At 39.4% G+C, this 20,802-nt stretch overlaps 1 protein-coding gene across 2 annotated transcripts; it reads left to right on the top strand.

Annotated features, from left to right (window-relative positions):
• Nucleotides 1–19,669, top strand: tgm1 (transglutaminase 1, K polypeptide). Of its 2 annotated transcripts, none has more exons than XM_077204629.1 (14): nt 1–203; nt 4,853–5,079; nt 7,502–7,693; nt 7,881–8,132; nt 9,475–9,593; nt 9,756–9,863; nt 10,665–10,842; nt 10,926–11,064; nt 11,248–11,440; nt 11,533–11,686; nt 17,647–17,931; nt 18,029–18,189; nt 18,392–18,528; nt 19,144–19,669. In XM_077204629.1, exons 2-14 carry the CDS (start codon nt 4,854–4,856, stop codon nt 19,286–19,288), a joined length of 2,289 nt encoding a protein of 762 aa, XP_077060744.1. In that variant the 5' UTR covers nt 1–203; nt 4,853; the 3' UTR covers nt 19,289–19,669. The 2 variants fall into 2 exon arrangements, with proteins under 2 accessions (XP_077060744.1, XP_077060745.1); XM_077204630.1 differs by lacking the exon at nt 1–203 and adding an exon at nt 1,366–1,451.
• Nucleotides 19,670–20,802: the final 1,133 nt, after the last annotated feature.

Consider the following 20,802-nt stretch of genomic DNA (forward strand, 5'->3'; position numbering starts at 1 on the left):
AGTTCTCATGCAATCTTCACACTGGTTCTTAGCCCTACCCTATGTTTAATGGTAAAAGCTAGACACTTGCTGGATTTCAATCCTATATTAAACGCTCAGTCGATGCATTATATCGATCAGACACAATTACAACAGGGTTTTTTTTAGAGTGGAGACGTAAAGAAGGCATAAACAAGACTGACACTTTTACAGACTGCAAACAAGTAAGGAAAAACTTTATCATTCCATGAAAGGATCTCACCTAAGGAGATACCTACTGCTGTTTACTATATACTACTGTATTTTATTAGAGAAATACGGTTACTGTGGTATTTTGGTAGCAACTGTTTCGCAAATTAATCTGCAATAAAAAAATATGGAAACCATGTATATTCTGGATGTCCAGATATGTTTCTCTCCAAATAACTGTTATGTTAGGGATAATGTACAGATGGCCTTTATCAAAAAACAAACCCACACAGGGTGATCAGGACGACCCTGACCCAAAAGCAATTTATTTTGTGATAATTACCAGCCGACTTCAAATGTTTGAAGTTTGAATTTTTTTTTTGTCTTATGTTTAACAAGGCTGCATTTATTTTACCAAAAGTACAGTAAAAACAGTAACATTGTGAAATATTATTACAATTTAAAACAGTTGTGGTCTATGTGAATATAATGTAAAACGACATTTATTCCTGTGATCAAAGCTGAATTTTCAGCATGATTACTCCAGTCTTCAGTGTCACATGATCCTTCAGAAATCAGCCTAATATGATGATTTGATGATCAAGATACATTTCTGATTATTATCAATGTTGAAAACAGTTGTGTTGCTTCAGATTTTTGTGGAAACCACAATAGTAATTTATTTAAGAATATTTAATGAATAGTTAGTTCAAAAGAACAACATTTATTCGAAATATAAATGGTTTGTAAAATTATAAACATCTTTACCATTACTTTTGATCAATTTAATAAAAAAAATCTTGGTTTAATTTGCAATAATAACTGCCTGTCTGTACATTATGGTGCCTATTACACTACTTATTAGTCAATAAATAAATGTATGTGTAAAAAGGGATTAAGTCAACATTATTTCAGAAACTGTTGAATAGAAAGAAAAGTATGTTAGGGTAAAAAGTCGCTCAGTTGAAGGGGATAAAGTTCCCCTTAAAAAAAAAAAAAAACATTGTAGCCAAAAATGCTGCACCATTTGCTGTTCAATTTCGGAACGCAAATAAAGATCTTCTTGATTCAATTTGAGAGCTTTCTGTCCCTCCATAGACAGCTATGCAACTAACACTTTGACGCTGTGAAAAGTTCATAAAGATATCGTAAAACTAATCCATATTAATTGACCATTTTATTCCAAATGTTCTGAAGAGACGCGATCGCTTTATATGATGAACAGATTGAATTGAACATTGATCAGCGAACATAAACAGAAGCTCAACCGATATTGCTTGATGGTGAGTACAAACCTCTTGCAGAAGCTCAAACGTGATGCACAACACGAGAATGAACCTCAATGGTTCTTGCTGAAGGTCAAATGTGATGTGTAACACGAGAATGAACCTCATTGGTTCTTGCAGAAGCTCAAACGTGATGCGTAACACTTATGCTGCTTTCACACCGGACGCGAATAGCGCGTCAAATTCGCGCCGACCATGTCTAGTTATACCATGACCACTTTGAATCCATTCGCGCGTCAAGAGCGACATTGACGCGCGTAAAAAACAAAAGTTTGAAGCGAAATTTACGCGTCGGAGGCGAAATCCGATGAAACTCCGGAGGCGAAATCCGTTGACGGCCATCTTTCTACATGTTTTGATGTCCACATGTTCTTGTTCAAGAAATTACAGTGACTGTAGCATTTCTATCATAAAGAAGTGGACAAATATTAAAGATTAATTTGTATTTACAACTTACCAGGTTCCCCAATCTCCTCACTGACCCTCTTCCAAGCGAGGTCCTTTTTGTTCCTGTCTCTGTACAAATATGAAGTGGAATCGTACAATTCTGGGTGACTGCTTACAGCAAGAATTAATTTTTCCTCCATAGCTGTCAATGATTTTGGAATGAAAGATTCCGAGCGGGAGTTTACGTCACTTTACCTCTTGAGTGACAGCCGGCAGCTAGGCTCCTGATTGGTTAACGCGGCGCGAATTGACACCAAAGTTCAAATTTTTCAACTCGGGCGGCAGACGCGAATTCGCGTCAAACGCGTGAATGCACAAAATGCACCATTCGCGCGTAACGCGCCAGACGCTCAATTCGCGCCATTCTCGCGAACTTTTGGCGAATGAGGCGTATTCGCGTCTACCGCGCCACGCTCTAATGGTGCGTTCACACCGGACGCGAATTGCGCGTCAGGCGCGAGTGAATTCAATGTTAAGTCAATGCAAAGACGCGTTACGGGCGTAAAAAAATCCTGCGGCGCGAATGAGGCGTAGAGCGCGGCGCGGTAGACGCGAATTCGCCTCATTCGCGCGTCAAGTTCGCGCGAATGGCGCGAATTAAGCGGCTGGCGGGTTAAGCGCGTTACGCGCGAATGATTTAGTTAGTGCTATTTGTGCATTCACGCGTTTGACGCGAATTCGCGTCTGCCGCCCGAGTTGAAAAATCTGAACTTCTGCGTCAATTCGCGCCGCGTTAACCAATCCGGAGCCTAGCTGCATGCTGCTGTCATGTGGTGAAGTATCTGGAGGCTTCAATAAATTATTTTGTAATATGACTGGTTCTAATGCACAACAAAGCAAATATTTTATCACATAAAACTTGATTTCAATATATGAGACATATTCATTTTGTATTGAATGCTATTTATTCCATATCTAGATATATGAAATATTATTAATGTAAAGACAACCAACATACTGCATAAGTTCGTGTCTGGACAGTGTTGTTCGAGAGAGAGAGAAAAATCACAGGACAGATTAATCACTTTTGGAGGCTGGCTCCATTTATCATCAAAATAAAAATAAATGACAGATTAGGTGGATGAGGGCGAGGGTGATCCTCGCTCCGATGCGGGACAACAGGTCATCAAGCTGGGCGCGGGACAGGCGGAAGTACCGCTGAAAGCCGCCGTCATCCAGGCGCAGCTCCTGGAGCGAGCCAATGATGAAACTCGCCACACTGGGTTCGCCTTCGAAGGGTCTGATGGACACAAATACGGCGACGATTACCCCTACGCCGCCGTTCTGCTCTCCAGAGCAAATACAGAGGGGTGACTCTCCGATGAATGCTCGATCAACATAAAAAAGATGGCCGCCAAGTTGCGCCAACGGGTTTCGATTCTGACGCGCGTGACGCGCGTAAATTTCGCTTCAAACTTTTGTTTTTACGCGCGTCAGTTTCTTGACACGCGAATTAACACAAAGTGGTCAAGCGTCAAACTAGACGCGGTAGACGCGAATTTGACGCGCTATTCGCGTCCGGTGTGAACGCTACTTAAGCCTCATTCGCGCCGCAGGAATTTTTTACGCGCGTAACGCGTCTTTGCATTGACTTAACATTGAAATCACTCGCGCCTGACGCGCTATTCGCGTCCGGTGTGAACGCAGCATAAAATGAACCTCATTGGTTCTTACTGTGCGTTCACACCGGACGCGAATAGCGCGTCAAATTCGCGTCTACCGCGTCTAGTTTGACGCTTGACCACTTTGTGTTAATTCGCGTGTCAAGAGAGAAACTGACGCGCGTAAAAACAAAAGTTTGAAGCGAAATTTACGCGCGTCACGCGCGTCAGAATCGAAACCCGTTGGCGGCCATCTTTTTTATGTTGATCGAGCATTCATCGGAGAGTCACCCCTCTGTATTTGCTCTGGAGAGCAGAACGGCGGCGTAGGGGTAATCGTCGCCGTATTTGTGTCCACCAGACCCTTCGAAGGCGAACCCAGTGTGGCGAGTTTCACCATTGGCTCGCTCCAGGAGCTGCGCCTGGATGACGGCGGCTTTCAGCGGTACTTCCGCCTGTCCCGCGCCCAGCTTGATGACCTGTTGTCCTGCATCGGAGCGAGGAGCACCCTCGCCCTCATCCACCTAATCTGTCATTTATTTTTGTTTTGATGATAAATGGAGCCAGCCTCCAAAAGTGATTAATCTGTCCTGTGATTTTTCTCTCTCTCTCGAACAACACTGTCCAGACACGAACTTATGCAGTATGTTGGTTGTCTTTACATTAATAATATTTCATATATCTAGATATGGAATAAATAGCATTCAATACAAAATGAATATGTCTCATATATCGAAATCAAGTTTTATGTGATAAAATATTTGCTCTGTTGTGCATTAGAACCAGTCATATTACAAAATAATTTATTGAAGCCTCCAGATACTTCACCACATGACAGCAGCATGCAGCTAGGCTCCGGATTGGTTAACGCGGCGCGAATTGACGCAGAAGTTCAGATTTTTCAACTCGGGCGGCAGACGCGAATTCGCGTCAAACGCGTGAATGCACAAATAGCACTAACTAAATCATTGGCGCGTAACGCGCTTAACGCGCCAGCCGCTTAATTCGCGCCATTCGCGCGAACTTGACGCGCGAATGAGGCGAATTCGCGTCTACCGCGCCGCGCTCTACGCCTCATTCGCGCCGCAGGAATTTTTTACGCGCGTAACGCGTCTTTGCATTGACTTAACATTGAAATCACTCGCGCCTGACGCGCTATTCGCGTCCGGTGTGAACGCACCATTACACGTCAAGTGAACATGCTTGAGCTTCTGTTTACCACTGATGTGTGAGTTGATGATTGTTCAACAGAAACAGAATGAGAAAGTCTTAGTTAGACAAATGGTGTTAGTATTTAGAGGGCTGTCTGAATCTTTCAAAAATTCTAAATTTTTCTGTTTTACTTCTCAGTATGCCTGTAGACACATTATCAATCAGGAATCGTTCCGCCATTGGACGCTTTCCAGCCGGTATTCTTCCACCGGATGATCCAGAGAAGGTGAAGCTAAAGAAGCCAGAGACAAAGTGGTCATGTTGCGCATGGTTTCGCCAGTGCTGCCTCCGCTGCTGCTGCCACAAAACAACAGATCATGGCGTCACAGGTGGACCTACAGACACCACCGAGATACCAGAGACAGGTAACCTAACTGGACAGAGAGTGTTTAGGCTCCAAAAATAAAGCTTGAACAAATATTAAAGTGATAGATCACCTAATAATGAACTTTCAGTCATCATTTACTCACCCTCCTGTCATCCCAAACCTGTGTGACTTTCTTTCGTCTGTGGAAGGAAAATATTTGTAAATATAGCTGCAAGCAGCCATTACCGGGGCCAAGCGCAAGAAGCGGCAACAGATGCCATCATGGGTGGGAGTGGCAGACCAACTGCAGCAAGGAGCAATTAAAGACATTTTAAGAGAATTTTGGCAAAATGGCTGAAAAATCATATATACAGTAACTTTTAAGATGATTTAATGGTTTATCACTTTCGACAAATAGGTGGCACAGTTATGAAATCGATGTGATGTGGTCAGAGTGAGGTGACAATGACACATACAAAGTCTGGTGTCAAAATGTGAAGGCATTGCAGAGATAAAGACTTAATAGTCATTTTGGCAGCATGCCTCAACTTTGCTGCTGCGGTATACGAAATCTGTTTCGTCTATCGTCACGAAATCCATAACTTTTAGTCGGCATGGTCTGGAGATGATATGATTCGTTTTTGCTGAAAATCGGACGAATGATCTAGGAGAAGTTCGAAAAAGAAGGTTTTGAAAGTAAATAAAGATGACGGGCAGGAAGTTCGTCCAAATACGTCAATCTTGGTATCTATTTTCTCGGCATGACCCAAGGAATCTATTAAGACCAGTGTCATTACAATGGGCATATTTTTCAAAGGTTATTAGCATTTTTGGAAATGTAATTTTAACTTTTGACCAACAGGTGGCGCTGTCTCGAAATCTTTTGAGTACCTTCAGGGGATGGTGCTAGTGGCAAATTCTGAGTTTCTTAATGTTACAGCAATGCATTTGTTAAGTATAGGATTTTACATCACAAAACTGTATTGAAGTCAATGGGAATTTCATGTTTTGTTCTATTATAGCTCCACCAAGAGGCAAAATCTCACAATTTTTTTCATGGGTCCTCGGAATGGGGCCATACACGTGTGTGCCAATTTGGTGAAAATATCTCAATTCGCTTCGGAATTATAGACATTTATATGAAAAAACACGTCAAAAATGACTGACACGTGACTTTGATTGAATTTTACTACCCCTTACTATCAATATTTTGGCATTTGGGAATTAATATATAGCCAGCGACCTATGTTTCCAAACTTCTGATGGTGGTTTTGTCTCGATTGGACTAACGGTTTCGAAGATATCGGCAAATGTTTTTTAAGCGCTAAATCACAATGCTACACAAACCGTGAGACAAAACCTAGCATGTTTGGTATCTGTGGACTCAGCAAGGATTCATGAACCTAACGAGATGACTCCCGTGAAAATAAGTCAACCACACCAGGAGTTATAAGTATTTGAAAAATAAATTTTACCACTTGGTGGCGCTGTTTCAAAACTTCTCAGGCTCCTTCAGGGCATCGTACTGATGACCCATACCGAGTTTCGTAACAATTTGTTCATGCGTTCAGAAAATACAGCATTTTGGCACATAATTCAAAATGTCCGACAGGCAAAATGGTAAAATTGGTAAAAAGCGGATCTGGGAAAATTGGATATCAGTCGACTCGACATGACGCCCTGAATCTAACGAGACCACTTTTATGATTTTTGGACAAACCATTCAGAAGTTATAAGCAAAAATAGCCATTTTCTGTATCTCCAGACCAGTAGGTGGCGAAATGCAGCATGTAGCCTCAGGTCATGCTTGTGATGACATGTACCAAGTTAGGTCTTAATACGATAAAGCGTTGCGGAGATACAGCCTTACGTCTGTTTTCGCAAGCGCTACGTAAAATTTGTTCGTGCGTTTATCGAAAACGGTTTGACGAATCAACTTGAATTCCATAAATTTTTGCCCGCACTGCCTGAAGATGATCTGGTGCAATTTTGGTGAAAATCGGACAAACCGTCTAGGACGAGTTCGAAAAATAAGGTTTTTTGAACAATTCCAAATGTCGGCCATATTTTTATGACATTTACATTTGAATCGGCATGAGCTCAGGAATTAGAAGAAAAAAGAATTTTGTTGATAGGCCTTACGGTTCAAAAGTTATTAGCATAATACAAGTGAAATTTTGGACAGGTGGTGGCGCTAGAGGCAATGAGTTAGAGACACCAAAATTGGTGTATTTAATGTTGGGACTGTCCTCTATCAGAATGTCAAACCAAAACAACTTTCCCGCAAATGGTTCTATTGGCTGCCATAGACGCCCAGTCGGAAGAAGAAAAAGAACCGGAACAATTACAATAGGTGCCCGCACCTTCGGTGCTTGGCCCCTAATAATGTTCCACAGAAGACAGTCAAATGATGCCCGAATTTTTATTTTTGGATCAATATAAAATGCACAACATCCAAGCACTGTCTCTCTCTCTTTCAGGTACCATACTGGAAGTGCGTTCAATAGACCTTCTCAAATCCAACAAAGAACCGAACCGGCTTGAGCATCATACAGATCGCTACCACAGCAAAAACCTCATTATTCGCAGAGGACAGACCTTTCAGATGCTGATCGAGCTCTCAAGACCTTTCAACTCGAAGACAGATAAACTTCACTTAGATTTGAAACTAGGTCAGTTTTGCCATCTTACATCGTTAGCCCAAACAGTTCCTTTACATTGTGTTCACTGTATAGCCTTGGTGAGCATAAGAGACTTCTTTCAACACTAAAAGATCTCACCCACTTAAAACTTTTGATTTGTACCCATCTCATGGTTATGTTTGGTCTTAAAGTATTTGTATGTGCATATGTCTTTCAGGTAATCTCCCAGATGTGTCCAAAGGCACACATGTGATTGTTCCTTTGGTTGAGGATCTGCAGGATAACTGCTGGGAGGCCAAGATAGTTGAAGAGAAAGACAAAAAAATCAAACTATCTGTCAACTCTCTGCCAACTGCTGCTATTGGCAAATACAGGCTCGGTGTTGCAACACGTTCCCCGACGGGCGAGGCCATGTCTTCGTACAGTCCTGACAACGACATCTACATGCTGTTCAACCCCTGGTGTGAAGGTGAAAACAAGGGTGGGGTGAGAGAGATAAGGGGAATGATAACATCAGGAAGTACACATAATGAAGATAGTAGTGTGATATTATCTGGCACATTCCACAAATACTGTCCTTTGACAGTTTTAAAAGACATTAAAGCACAAATTCCATGTTTATTGTTGAAGTCTATTGGATATGTTAGCCATTACCTATATTTTAGCCAACATTAAATGAACCTAAAGCAGCTTGTTTTAAACCAGGGGTCCAAACCTGCTCCTGGAGGGCCACTGTCCTGCAGAGTTTAGCTACAGCTTGCCTCAACACACCAGCCTGGAAGTTTCTAATAAGACCTTTATTAGCTGGTTCAGGTGTGTTTAATTGGGGTTGGAGTAAAACTTTGCAGGACAGTGATCCTCCAGGAGCCAATCAATGCAGCACTAATTGATTCCCAATCAATGCCGAAAATTGGGATTTTGTCCTGTCCCACTTTAGATGTCTTGACCTTATCTGTATCCAATAACTGTCATAATGTTAACACAATCTACTGAACTGATATTCAATTCATTTAGAATGTTAATTTAGTTCTTAAAGTATTCAAATTACCATTATCATTATATTTTACTGTCCTATATTTTGCGCACAGCTTATATTAAGTCTTTAATCGTGACATCCATGATTTGGACAGATGAATATAAGTACATCAAGTATATAATCAAGACAAATATATATCATGTATTGAAAAATAAGTCATTAAGAAGTAGTAGGAGTATTAGTTTCAGTGCCTGTTTTGTCCCATTTGTGGACAGTGCCACCTCATTTTTGTCCTTTACTTTCGACACAGTCTGTCTCATTCTAAGATGCTGGGAAATGGAAACTCTGCTTCTGTTACAAACTGCTCTGAGACAAGGTTGAGGATCCAAAATGCAGTTTATTAGAGTAATCCAGAACCGTAATCAAACACAGGCAAAGGGTCAAGCACATGAAGGCAGTCCAAACAAACAAACAAACAAACAAACAAACAAACAAACAGGCAGGGGTCAGAGGCAAAAAGGGAATCCAAGAAACTGGCAAAAATCCAAGAAACAAAGAAACCAGGGAGAATGCTCAGAAATGCAGTGCAACAACATACAAAACTTCGTAGTGAGTAAGTGTGAAAACCAGGTTTATATGGGGTGAGCTAAACAAGGTAATGGGTAACACATACAGGTGAATGTAATCAGTGATGATGAGTCCGGGCAGTGAGTTATGGGAAATGTAGTTTGTGAGGGAATAACAAAAATCTGAAGTCGAGTGGCCTCTGGTGGCTCTCAAGGCCACTCCAGCTGATGACCGTTACAGCTTCATCCACTTTCTCTTCCTCTTCTAGGCGACTCTGTGTACATGGATAATGAGGAAGAAAGGAAAGAGTATGTTTTAAATGACATGGGAATAATCTATTACGGAACTAACAGCCAGATCGGAGACAGGCCGTGGAATTTTGGCCAGGTCAGAGCAATGCATCCATATAAACATATCTATTTTTTTAATAAAAACTTAATTCCTTCTCAGCTAAAACGTATGGCAGAAAAACAGATTTCAAATTGGATTATATTTAATTTCATTCAAAGATAAAATGCAATAAAAAAAACACATTCTTCTGTATCGTAGTTTGAGAATGGCATCCTTCCATCATGTCTGTTTTTGCTGGAGCAAAGTGGTACCCCAGCATCAGGATGGGGAGATCCTGTCAATGTGGTCAGGCTTTTGTCTGCAATGGTGAGTTTGAATGCTCCTGTTAAAGGGGTCATATTATTTCTTTCCACTGGGGTCCACTTATAATGACAACTTTCTTCTCTGGGCCCCCTATCAATTGCAGTCTATAACTACATATTTCATGAACATTATCATTCACATGTAAACCCTAATGCTCAAAAAAAGTTATTGGTTTGAGTAGGGCAAACTTAAATTAAACAAATTGGTTCAATCAAATTAACTTTTATGAGTATTTCAAATTTCTTTTTCTTTTGAGGTCACAAAACTGATAAATAATCTGAATTGTTTCATTGTTTTGAGTTTTATAAAAGTTTTTTTTCTATAGACAAATTTACCTGAAAGGTGAGTGGAGGGTAAATGCTAAAATTAAGTGTTATATAATGATTTTTGTCCAAGATTAATATTAAGTGTGAGACTTAGTAGCGTTCAATGTTTAGCTATGCTAATTTAGAAGTTTCTGTTGTGCAGTTTTTTTTTTTGAGGGGTGTGTGTGTGTTGTTACCATCATGGTGACGAGTGGAGCTTGAGCTTAGATTGGAAACATGCTGCTGAAAGGTAAATTAGGGAGAACCCAGTAGCAGATCTAGACAGGTGGTGCTGGGGAGGAGGAGGGCTAAAGATATTCTCATGGCCCACACTACTGAGATCAAGTCGAGGCAGAAAAAAATAAGGTTGCATAGACAGGAAAGAAAGATCGACTGGCTGCTCCTACCAACTTGAAAGAACATATCAGTTATCATGACTGACCTATGCAACTATTAAAAATATCCAGATGCAATAGAATAATCATTTGTCGTTTGACAGATCAACTCTCCTGATGACAACGGTGTGTTGATAGGCAACTGGTCAGGTACGTACGATAATGGCATGGCCCCCACGTTCTGGAGCGGCAGCAGTGACATCCTGAGACGGTACTACGAGAACGGAGGAACACCGATCAGATACGGACAGTGCTGGGTCTTCTCTGGGGTCACCACCTCAGGTAAGAGCATGCGTCTGAGAATGTGTAAGAACGAATGTCAATTTGATTTGAGCATTTCAATTACACCGTTTTCTCATTTTCAGTGATGAGGTGTTTAGGGATTCCCACCCGGAGCGTTACAAACTTCGAGTCTGCTCATGACACAGATGTTTCCTTGACAACAGATGTGTATTTAGATGAGAATTATGAGCCGATTGAGGAGCTTAATCGAGATTCTGTCTGGTTAGCTCAAATTTAATTTACAATATTTTAAGTGATTTGACAAGTACGGAGTACACTGAAATTTTAAATAGCTTAACCTATTACTGTTACTTCCAAATGCTGCACCATTCAAGCCTGTAAAAGGATCAGCGTCAAACAAAACATGGCAGTAAACATACAAATGTCCCTGTCTTGTCTCTGCAGGAACTTCCATGTGTGGAATGACTGCTGGATGGCCCGTCCAGATCTACCTGTGGGTTTGGGAGGTTGGCAGGCGGTAGATGCCACGCCTCAAGAGACCAGTCAGGGCGTTTTTCGCTGTGGTCCCGCTTCTGTCACAGCTGTCCGGAATGGACAAGTTTACCTCAAGCATGACACACCATTTGTATTTGCAGAGGTATACCTAAAAATTTTGATTTATAACTTTTATTTTAAAGGAGACCCAAAGAGGCTTGTTGGTACTGAATGTTTCACTCTTTTTTGTTCAAGGTGAACAGTGATAAAGTCTACTGGCAGCGGACTGCTGATGGCACCTTCACTCCCGTCCTTATTAGGAAGAAAGCAATTGGTCACTGCATCAGCACTAAAGCAGTTGGCTCTGATGAACGAGAGGACATCACTCACCTCTACAAATACCCGGAAGGTAAAAAAAAAAACGTATATATATATATATATATATATATATATATTAAAAGGGTAGTCAACTAAAACAATTATAAACCCTGAAGAAAAGATCGGTGGGGAAATGTTGAATGTTCCTGATGCTATAAAGGACAGAAAAAAAGGACAGAAAAAAGGACAGGAAAAAAAAAGATATTTCCAGGTTTCGTTGCACAACTGTGAATCCTTATCAAATTTAAATCTAAATCTAGTTTAAAACACATGCGCGAAGATCTTATACTTGTATTCATCAAGTCAAGTCAACTTTATTCATATAGCGCTTTTTACAATACAGATTGTTTCAAAGCAGCTTTACAGAGATAAAAGGAAAATAATGTTATAATAGTATTGTTAAATATAAAATGAAATGTCTCCAACTAAGCAAGCCAAAAGCCAATAGCGACAAAGGCGAAAAAGGCAACATTGGCAAGGAACCAAAACTCCATCAGTGACAGAATGGAGAAAAAAAACCTTGGGAGAACCCAGGCTCAGTCAGGGAGCCAGGCCTCCTTTGGCCAACGAATGAACAGTGTATGATTATGATTTAGGCAGCATTATAGGTCAGAAGTCAGATGGGATCAGAACTTTCACAATACTTAACCAGTTCCATCTGGTTGGGGTCAGAGTCATCACGCCGGTATGGAGACGAGTTTGTTGAGGTGTCCATGACGCCTTCACAGTGTTAATGAGGCTGGCACATCAGGGATGCGTTGTCGTCGTGTCCCTGCGGTGGTCCTTCATCAGATCTGGATATGGCCTGGATCTGGCGGTTTGCGGTAAACCTGAGGATAAACAGAGAGACTAATATTAGCTTAGATGCCATCCTTCTTATGATGTACAAAGTACATTAGGATTTATGGGAGGTGTTCCCGGTTCTGGCTGATCTAAACTATGCAGCCTAACATTGAATTATAGAAGTTTATAATGTGTTATGTGTATGCTAAGCCAAAGAGATGTGTTTTTAGTCTAGATTTGAACTGACAGACTGTGTCTGCTTCCAGGACCATGTTAGGAAAATTGTTCAAAAGTTTTGGTGCTAAATAGGAAAAGGATCTACCGCCAGTGGTCGATTTTGATATTCTAGGTATTATCAACTGGCCAGAATTTTGAGATCGCAATAGACGTGAAGGACTATAATGCGTTAAGAGTTCGCTCAAGTACTGGGGAGCTAAACCATTTAGTGCTTTGTAAGTAATCAGCAATATTTTAAAATGTATACGATGTTTAATAGGGAGCCAATGCAGTGTTGACAGAACCGGGCTAATATGGTCATAATTCCTGGTTCTGGTAAGAACTCTAGCGACTGCATTTTGGACCAACTGTAGTTTATGTATTAAACGTCCAGGGCAACCACCCAGTAGAGCATTACAATAATCTAGCCTTGATGTCATGAACGCATGAACCAATTTTTCTGCATTTTTCATTGAGAGCATATGACGTAATTTCGATATATTTTTAAGATGAAAAAATGCAGTTTTACAGATACTAGACACGTGACTTTCAAATGAAAGATTGGTATCAAAGAACACACCCAGGTTCCTAACCGACGACGAGGACTTGACAGAGCAGCCATCAAGTATTAGACAATATTCTAGGTTATTATGTGAGGAAGTTAGAATCTCTGATTAGAATCTCTGTTTTTTTTCAGAATTAAGTAGTAGGAAATTACTAGTCATCCAGTTTTTTATATCAGCTATGCATTCCGTTAAAGCCCATGTTCCAGGTTAACCACCATTGTCGATTAATGGGTACATAAATCACTCAAGATATGTATATCATTTTTAAAATGTCTCAAAAATGGTTTTAAAGACCAGTTTTTTACGTTTTTGGTATTAACGTTTTTTTTTTACGCAATTCGGTGATGACGTCACGTTGGGGAGAAGTGGAGGAAAGGTAGCCTCAGCAGTGTTGCCAGACGTACGATAATTAACGTATTTGTACGATAATTTTGACCTCTGTACGATTTACGATCAATAATGAAAAAAATCCCTTAATGTACGATCATTTCTGAATTTTGTGACACTTCAAATGATGGTCATTGTAATCATAGGGATTCTGTACTCATTGATCTGGAAGTGGATCCTTACCGTCATGATTGTGAGGAAGAACTCTGTGAGAGAGGGAGAGAGCGAGAGACATTGCGTGTGTGTGCAAATGTGCGTGTGTGCCTCTTGAAGCGCATGTAACCCCCCCCCCCCCCCGCAATGCATTGTGGGGGAAAGGAGAATCGTTGCAAACCGCTGTAAGATAGTACCTGCTTTTTCGTATTACATTCCGTTTTGTGATATCCAACAACATAAAATACAATGGATAACAGTTTAAATGTTTATTACCAACAAGCAAATTGCACAAATTCGTTGAAAAATTAACCCTGCAACACAGCCTTTAATTTTGTGGAGTGGTAAGTTTCGTCAGGGCGTAAAGAAATATAGAGCTGAGTATCATCAGCATAACAGTGAAAACTAATGCCATGCTTCCTAATATCTCCTAAGGGTAGCATTTACAGTGTGAACAGCAACGGTCCTAGTACTGAGCCTTGTGGTACACCATACTGAACTTTTGACCGATAAGACATCTCTTCATTTACTGCTACAAACTGATAACGGTCTGATAAGTATGATTTAAACCATGCTAGTGCAATTCCACTAATGTCAACATCATTTTAGAGTCTATTTAAAAGAATGTTGTGAACAATAATAGTGTCAAATGCAGCACTAAGATCGAGTAACACTAATAGAGAGATATAACCAAGATTAGATGATAAGAGCAAATCATTTGTGACTATAATGAGAGCTGTCTCAGTACTATGATACGGTCTAAATCCTGATTGAAAATCCTCACAGATACCATTTCTTTCTAATAAGGAACATCGTTGTGAGGATATTGCCTTTTCTAGTATCTTTAACAGAAAAGGTAGATTCGAGATCGGTCTGTAATTGACTAATTTTGTAGGATTAAGTTGCGTTTTTTTAACAAGCGGTTTAATCATAGCCAGCTTATAAGTTTTTGGTACGTATCCTATTGCCAAAGATGAATTAATGATATTGAGATAAGGATCTATGACCGCTGGAAGCATCACTTTCAGTAGTTTAGTATAGGGTCTAACATACATGTTGTCGATTTAGATGATTTAACGAGTTTAGAAAATTCCCCCTCTCCTATAGCAATGAATGAATTTAATTTTTCGTCAGGGAGACTACACTGCACTGTCTGATGCGATACTGTACTAGACGGTTGCATAGTTATAATTTTCTCCCTGATATTATCAATCTTGTAAGTAAAACAGTTCATAACGATACTGCTGTCCTGCTTGGAAACATCTGGGCTTGAAGCTTTATTTTTCGTTAGTTTAGCCACAGTTTCAAATAAATACCTAGGGTTTTGTTTATTTTCTTCTAAAAGGGTTGAAAAATAAGCAGATCTAGCAGTTTTTAAGGCCTCTCTGTATGCAATCGTGCTCTCTTTCCATGAAATGCCAAATACCTCTAGTTTTGTTTTCTTCAGTTTCGCTCCATTTTTCTGGCTGCCATCATGTCCTTATTTTTCCTAATCTTGTGGCAGGATCATGACAGACCCATGTTTAGTGTACAAGTATATGGCCTTTTGTTTGGGCCATGTGCTTTTGTTGTCTTGTTATGTAACTACGCCCCCTTGTTACCCTCGTCTTGTCATTATTGTCTAGTCAGTTTCACCTGTCTTCGTCATTAGTGTTCCCTATTTAATCCCCTTGTGTTTGCTGTCTTGTGCCGGTTCATTGTTTGATGTTGTTTCATACTTTGTAATCACCCTTGTGAGTATCCTGTAAGAGTTTTGTCTAAGAGCTGTTTAGTCTTGTATCTGCTGTGAGTTTATTGTCTAGTTCACTGTTCAGTCTTAGTCTAGTGATGTTAGTCTTTATTTTCCCTACCAGTGTTGTTTGCCCCCTTGTGGGTTTTGTTTTCTCTGTTTTCTGTTCATAATAAACTTTGTGTCACTGCATCCTGTCTGCGCTTGGGTTCACCTTCATCCACATAACAGAGTGTGCTCGTTGTACCATGGCGTTGAAATATTTTCTTTAATCTTATTTAAGCGCAAAGGAGCAACTGTGTCTAAAGTGCTGGAAAAGAGAGAGTTAAAAGTTTCTGTCGCAATATCGAGTTCTTCTAAGCTATCTGGGATGATGAAAATTATCAGGAAGATTATTAATAAAGCATTATTTTATGGCAGAAGGGATATGTATAATGTATTTGTAACACTGAGTCGGCTTCGCAGCCTTAGATATTGATCTGAGATGTCATCGCTCTGCTGTAGAATTTCAACGGCATCAACATCGATTCCATGTGATAATATTAGATCTAGAGTATGATTACGACAATGAGTAGGTCCTGACACGTGTTGTCTTACTCCCAATAGAGTTAAGAATGTCTTTAAATGCCAATTCCAATGCATCTTTTTCGTTATCTATATGTATATTAAAATCACCAACAATTAGGACTTTATCTGCAGCCTAACTCTGATAGAAAGTCATCAAATTCATCAGTGGTGGATGATCAAGTACTTGAGTAAAAGTACAGAAACCTTCATAAAATTTCACTCCAGTAAAAGTATGTGTATTGAAGTATTTCAAATTGAGTAAAAGTACAAAATTTCTTTATTTTTAATGTGCTAAGTAAGACATGAATCAGTGAATGAGTTAATTGGAGACTGGAGTTGTTGACTCAAGAACAGATCAATCCAATTTTCAAATGAATCAGTGTTTCATTTAAAACAATTGGCTCATTCATTTGAATCGGACATGCTATCAGCAGCCATATCACCCTGTAGCCAAAGACTAGACTAGGTTGCCCACTGAAGCCAAGCAGGGCTGAGGCTGGTCCGTACCTGGATGGGAGAACTCCTGAGAAAACCAGGTTGCTGCTGGAAGAGGTGTTAGTGAGGCCAGTAGGGGGCGCTCACCCTGTGGTCTGTATGGGTCCTAACGCCCCAGTATAGTGATGGGGGCACTATACTGTCAAAGACCACCGTCCTTTCAATGAGATGTTAAAACGAGTCCTGACTCTCTGTGGTCACAAAAAATCCCATCCCACAAAATATAACCCCGGCATCCTGGCCAAATTTGCCCCTTGGCCTCTGTCCATCATGGCCTCCTAATCATCCCCATATACACTGATTGGCTTCATCACTGTCTCCTCTCCACCAATAAGCTGGTGTGTGGTGGGCGTTCTGGCACACTATGTCTGCCGTCGCATCATCCAGGTGGATGCTGCACATTGGTGGTGGTTCCTCAAACACCTTCTATGTAAAAGCTCTTTGTGCAGAGAAAAGCGCTATATAAATGTAATGAATTATTATTAGTAGTACTATTATTATTAGCATCTCTCAGAGAGAGTGTTGGTTTCTTCGAAATATCAAGGAAGGTGTGAAATTTGTTTCCTAAATACTCCAATAAAGAAAAAAAAATCTTAAGTATAGTAAAAAGTAATACTATTATTTTAATCTCCATAGAAAATATTTTACAAAAGTTTCAAGAAGTTACAATTAAGTGGCTCTAAAAATGTCATGTGGTGTAACCAGCAAGGAAAAAGTAATAATAACATTTCCCTTTCACCTTGAATACACTACATGCAAGAGCATATACCTTAATCATTAACAGTTTTTAAATATATATTTTATATGTTTTTTTTTTACAAATATAATTATTATTAAAAATATATATATTTTAGCATATAACATAAATTATTAATACATTCAGTTTTTGGGAAGTCGCTCCACATGACACTAATCATGCCTTGTCATAAAAAGTAAACATTTTGTGGCATTTTGAATTTTAATTCAGAAAATAAAAACATGGTCATCATAAAAAGTCTTTGAATGAATGAATGAAATGCATCTTTTAATGTACTTCTGAATGAATAAATAAATCCAGACAAAACAATGAGCGTCACATCACTATTCCTTTGTTAGATTCAGAGGAAGAACGCATTGCTGTGGAAACAGCCTGTCAGTATGGCTCTAAAGCAGGGATCTACGATGTCTCCAGTGCGGATGACGTCACCGTTCAGATCACCATGGATGGAGAAGAGCCTCAGCTTGGTGCAGACGCTAAACTGGCCGTCACGGTGAAGAACACAAGTGCAGAACAGCGCACTTTCAACCTCCACAGCCAGGTGGCTGTTATGTACTATACTGGGGTGTATAAATCTACAGTAAAGAAAGACCAGATACCCATCGAACTCCAACCCAATGAAGGTGAGAGACCTTACCAGAGTGCAATAATGTAACGTTTAATTCATATTGGATTACTGATGCCAATTAGAGATTCATTTTTCACTCTTACTCGTCATAGTTGACACTGTGGAGTGGTGTCTGCCATATGATATCTATAAAGACCAGCTGGTGGACCAGGCCATGCTGATGCTCACTCTCACTGGACGGGTCACACAGACCAAACAGGTTCTGGCTACCCAGTTTGGCTTCAGACTGCGCACACCAGACATAGTCATCAAAGTGAGTTTAAAAGACTTCTCTGTTTTGAACTCAAAATGATTCACATGTATATATGGAGACTAATATGTGTGGTAAATTTAAGGTTAGAACAAGCAAGACCAATTTTAGGTTTTATTTGGTGAATTAGTTTTACGGAATCAACTCTGAAATCTCATATAATGTCATGACACTTGTTGTTAATGTGAGCTCCTCTACCTTTCAGCCTGATGGAGATGCTGTAGTTGGGAAAGAGTTGAAGGTTACGATCGTTTTCCAGAACCCACTTAAGCGCACACTGAAGACCGTGAAGTTTCGCATTGAAGGACTGGGATTGCAGAGTGTGAGGGAGGTTTCCTACGGGTAAGATGCTCAATGTCAAATGTACATCAGATGTGGTTGTCCTCAGGGACGCGGCTAGAAATGTTGGGCTCTATGAAAGAATATGAGGTTGGGCCCCCTACCCCACCCATTCCATTAATAAAATCGATCTCTGGGGGCCCCAAAAGTGTGTGGGCCCTTAGAATCGTCCTAACTTTTCCCCCCTTAGCGGCACCCCTGGTTGTCCTCATTATGGTCTGTGACTGCTTTCAATACACAGTAGTTGTTAGAACAACTATCTCTCAAAAGTTTGGGGTCCGTAAAAGGTTTTAATGCTTTAAAAATAATTATCTTATGTTCACCAAAGCTGCATTTATTTGATTAAAACAAAAAGTATTACCATTTAAAATAACTGTCTATTTGAATATATTTTAAAAATGCAATTTATTCATGTGATGGCAAAACAGAAAAAGCCAAACTATATTTCCAAAAGCATCTACAAGGTATAAATTTAATACATTTTGTTAACTGTTTCACACCCTAGTAACTGATATAACATTATAACAATATTTAGCAAAAATATGCAGTGTAACAAATCAATTGAAAAACATGGAAACATGTTTTTTCTCACTCTCTATTGTTTATATTTGTTCTCAGAGATATACAAAGCTTGGCCACGGTGACACTGACAGAGAAGTTTGTTCCCTCTGAGGCTGGGCCACAGAAACTTCTAGCTTCACTTGACTGCCATCAACTACATCAGGTGCATGGAGTCGCCAACATCGATGTCAAAGCAATGTGAACAATCTCTTCAAGAGGAGAAATCTGCACTGCACTGGAACTTCAGTGCCTCTCAATCTCATTTGGAAGATCTCCATCCAGGACGAATCTTTCCTAGCCATGTGTGAAGACTTGCTTCTCTCTAGAAAATGCCTTTTCGCTCCAACATCTCAAGGCGTTACATTATACTTGAAACGTATAAGCTGAATTTTTAATAGTTTTGTACAATAACCACCTGTTAATGTTTTAAACGGCTTACTTTAACAATTGAGAATATAATTTATTTGAAAATACAAAAAAATATATAATACACATTAATGAATATATAACATATTATTATTATTATTACACATCACAACACACTGAAGAAAATGAAAGATATCAATAAAAATATCAAATAATCTTTGTACTTGATTCAATGAATCAGTTGACTAAAAACAGTCATTTATGGATGTTTACTGACTTGTTTTTTTGTTTGCATCATGACACCAGTAGGTGGCAGCCAGTGTCTTTTGTGTGTGTAAGTCATATTTAATTCAAAAGATTTATTCAAACACTTCTCCATACAACAACAATTTATAGTCATCACTTCTGGCATCCTCCAAAAACTATAAACATACCCTAAAATATTGCACAAGTACACTTGACTCATGTGCTACAGTGTATTTGTTTTAAGACATACAATGGATTTGTGAGAATAGACCAATGCTATTATATGCTTAATTTTTTTTTTCAGGGTGTTATTCCTATTTATTCCCGTTTAGTTTATTTTTTATTTGTACTCTGTGATCTCTGTGAATTTGTCTTTTTTCAAAGATGCAAGTTTTACTGATTAGGAAATAAATTGTGATTGTGAAGTGTCATCTTAATGGTGTGCCTTCCAGTTTTCTAACAGTGTTTTAATAATGAAATTCGCCATGTTGATCTGTTTCAACCTTATTCTGACAGTCATGCCCCGAGACTACTGGGGGGGAACGTGTGTGTGTGTTGTTTGCTGATTATTATTATTATATATATATATATTACATGTCTGTGTGTGTGTATATATACTGTATACACACACACAAACATATATACAGTATGTGGGAATATGTATGCAGACACATACATACACACACACACACATAGATATATATATATATTATGTAAACAAAATGTGTATGTATATATATATATATATGGGGGGACTGGGTATGGTTGTAAATTGGAAAGAGTTGTAACACCACCAATTCCACCAATCAGGGATAAACTAGGAGTCCTATGAACATTTCATTATTTAACCACCTATTCCCAGAACCCGTATGAATGGTTCTTAAGGCTATAAATATGTTTGTGCCAATTTTATAAAGAGAAAAATTATTTTTTGGTATGAATGTTATTTTTTTTTTGACCAAAACTATATTTTGTTTAGAACTTAAACTTTTGCAGATAAAATCATACAGTTTTATTCAAACTTATTCAATCCCCATTGCAATTTACTGACTTTTCAGGTATGAACAAATCAAACAAAGGTAACTGAAATAGTTCAACACAGCA

This window comes from Siphateles boraxobius, unplaced genomic scaffold (genome assembly GCF_051911475.1).
Source record: "Siphateles boraxobius isolate OS27281-9 unplaced genomic scaffold, OSU_SipBor_1 50, whole genome shotgun sequence".
Lineage (NCBI taxonomy): Eukaryota > Metazoa > Chordata > Actinopteri > Cypriniformes > Leuciscidae > Siphateles > Siphateles boraxobius.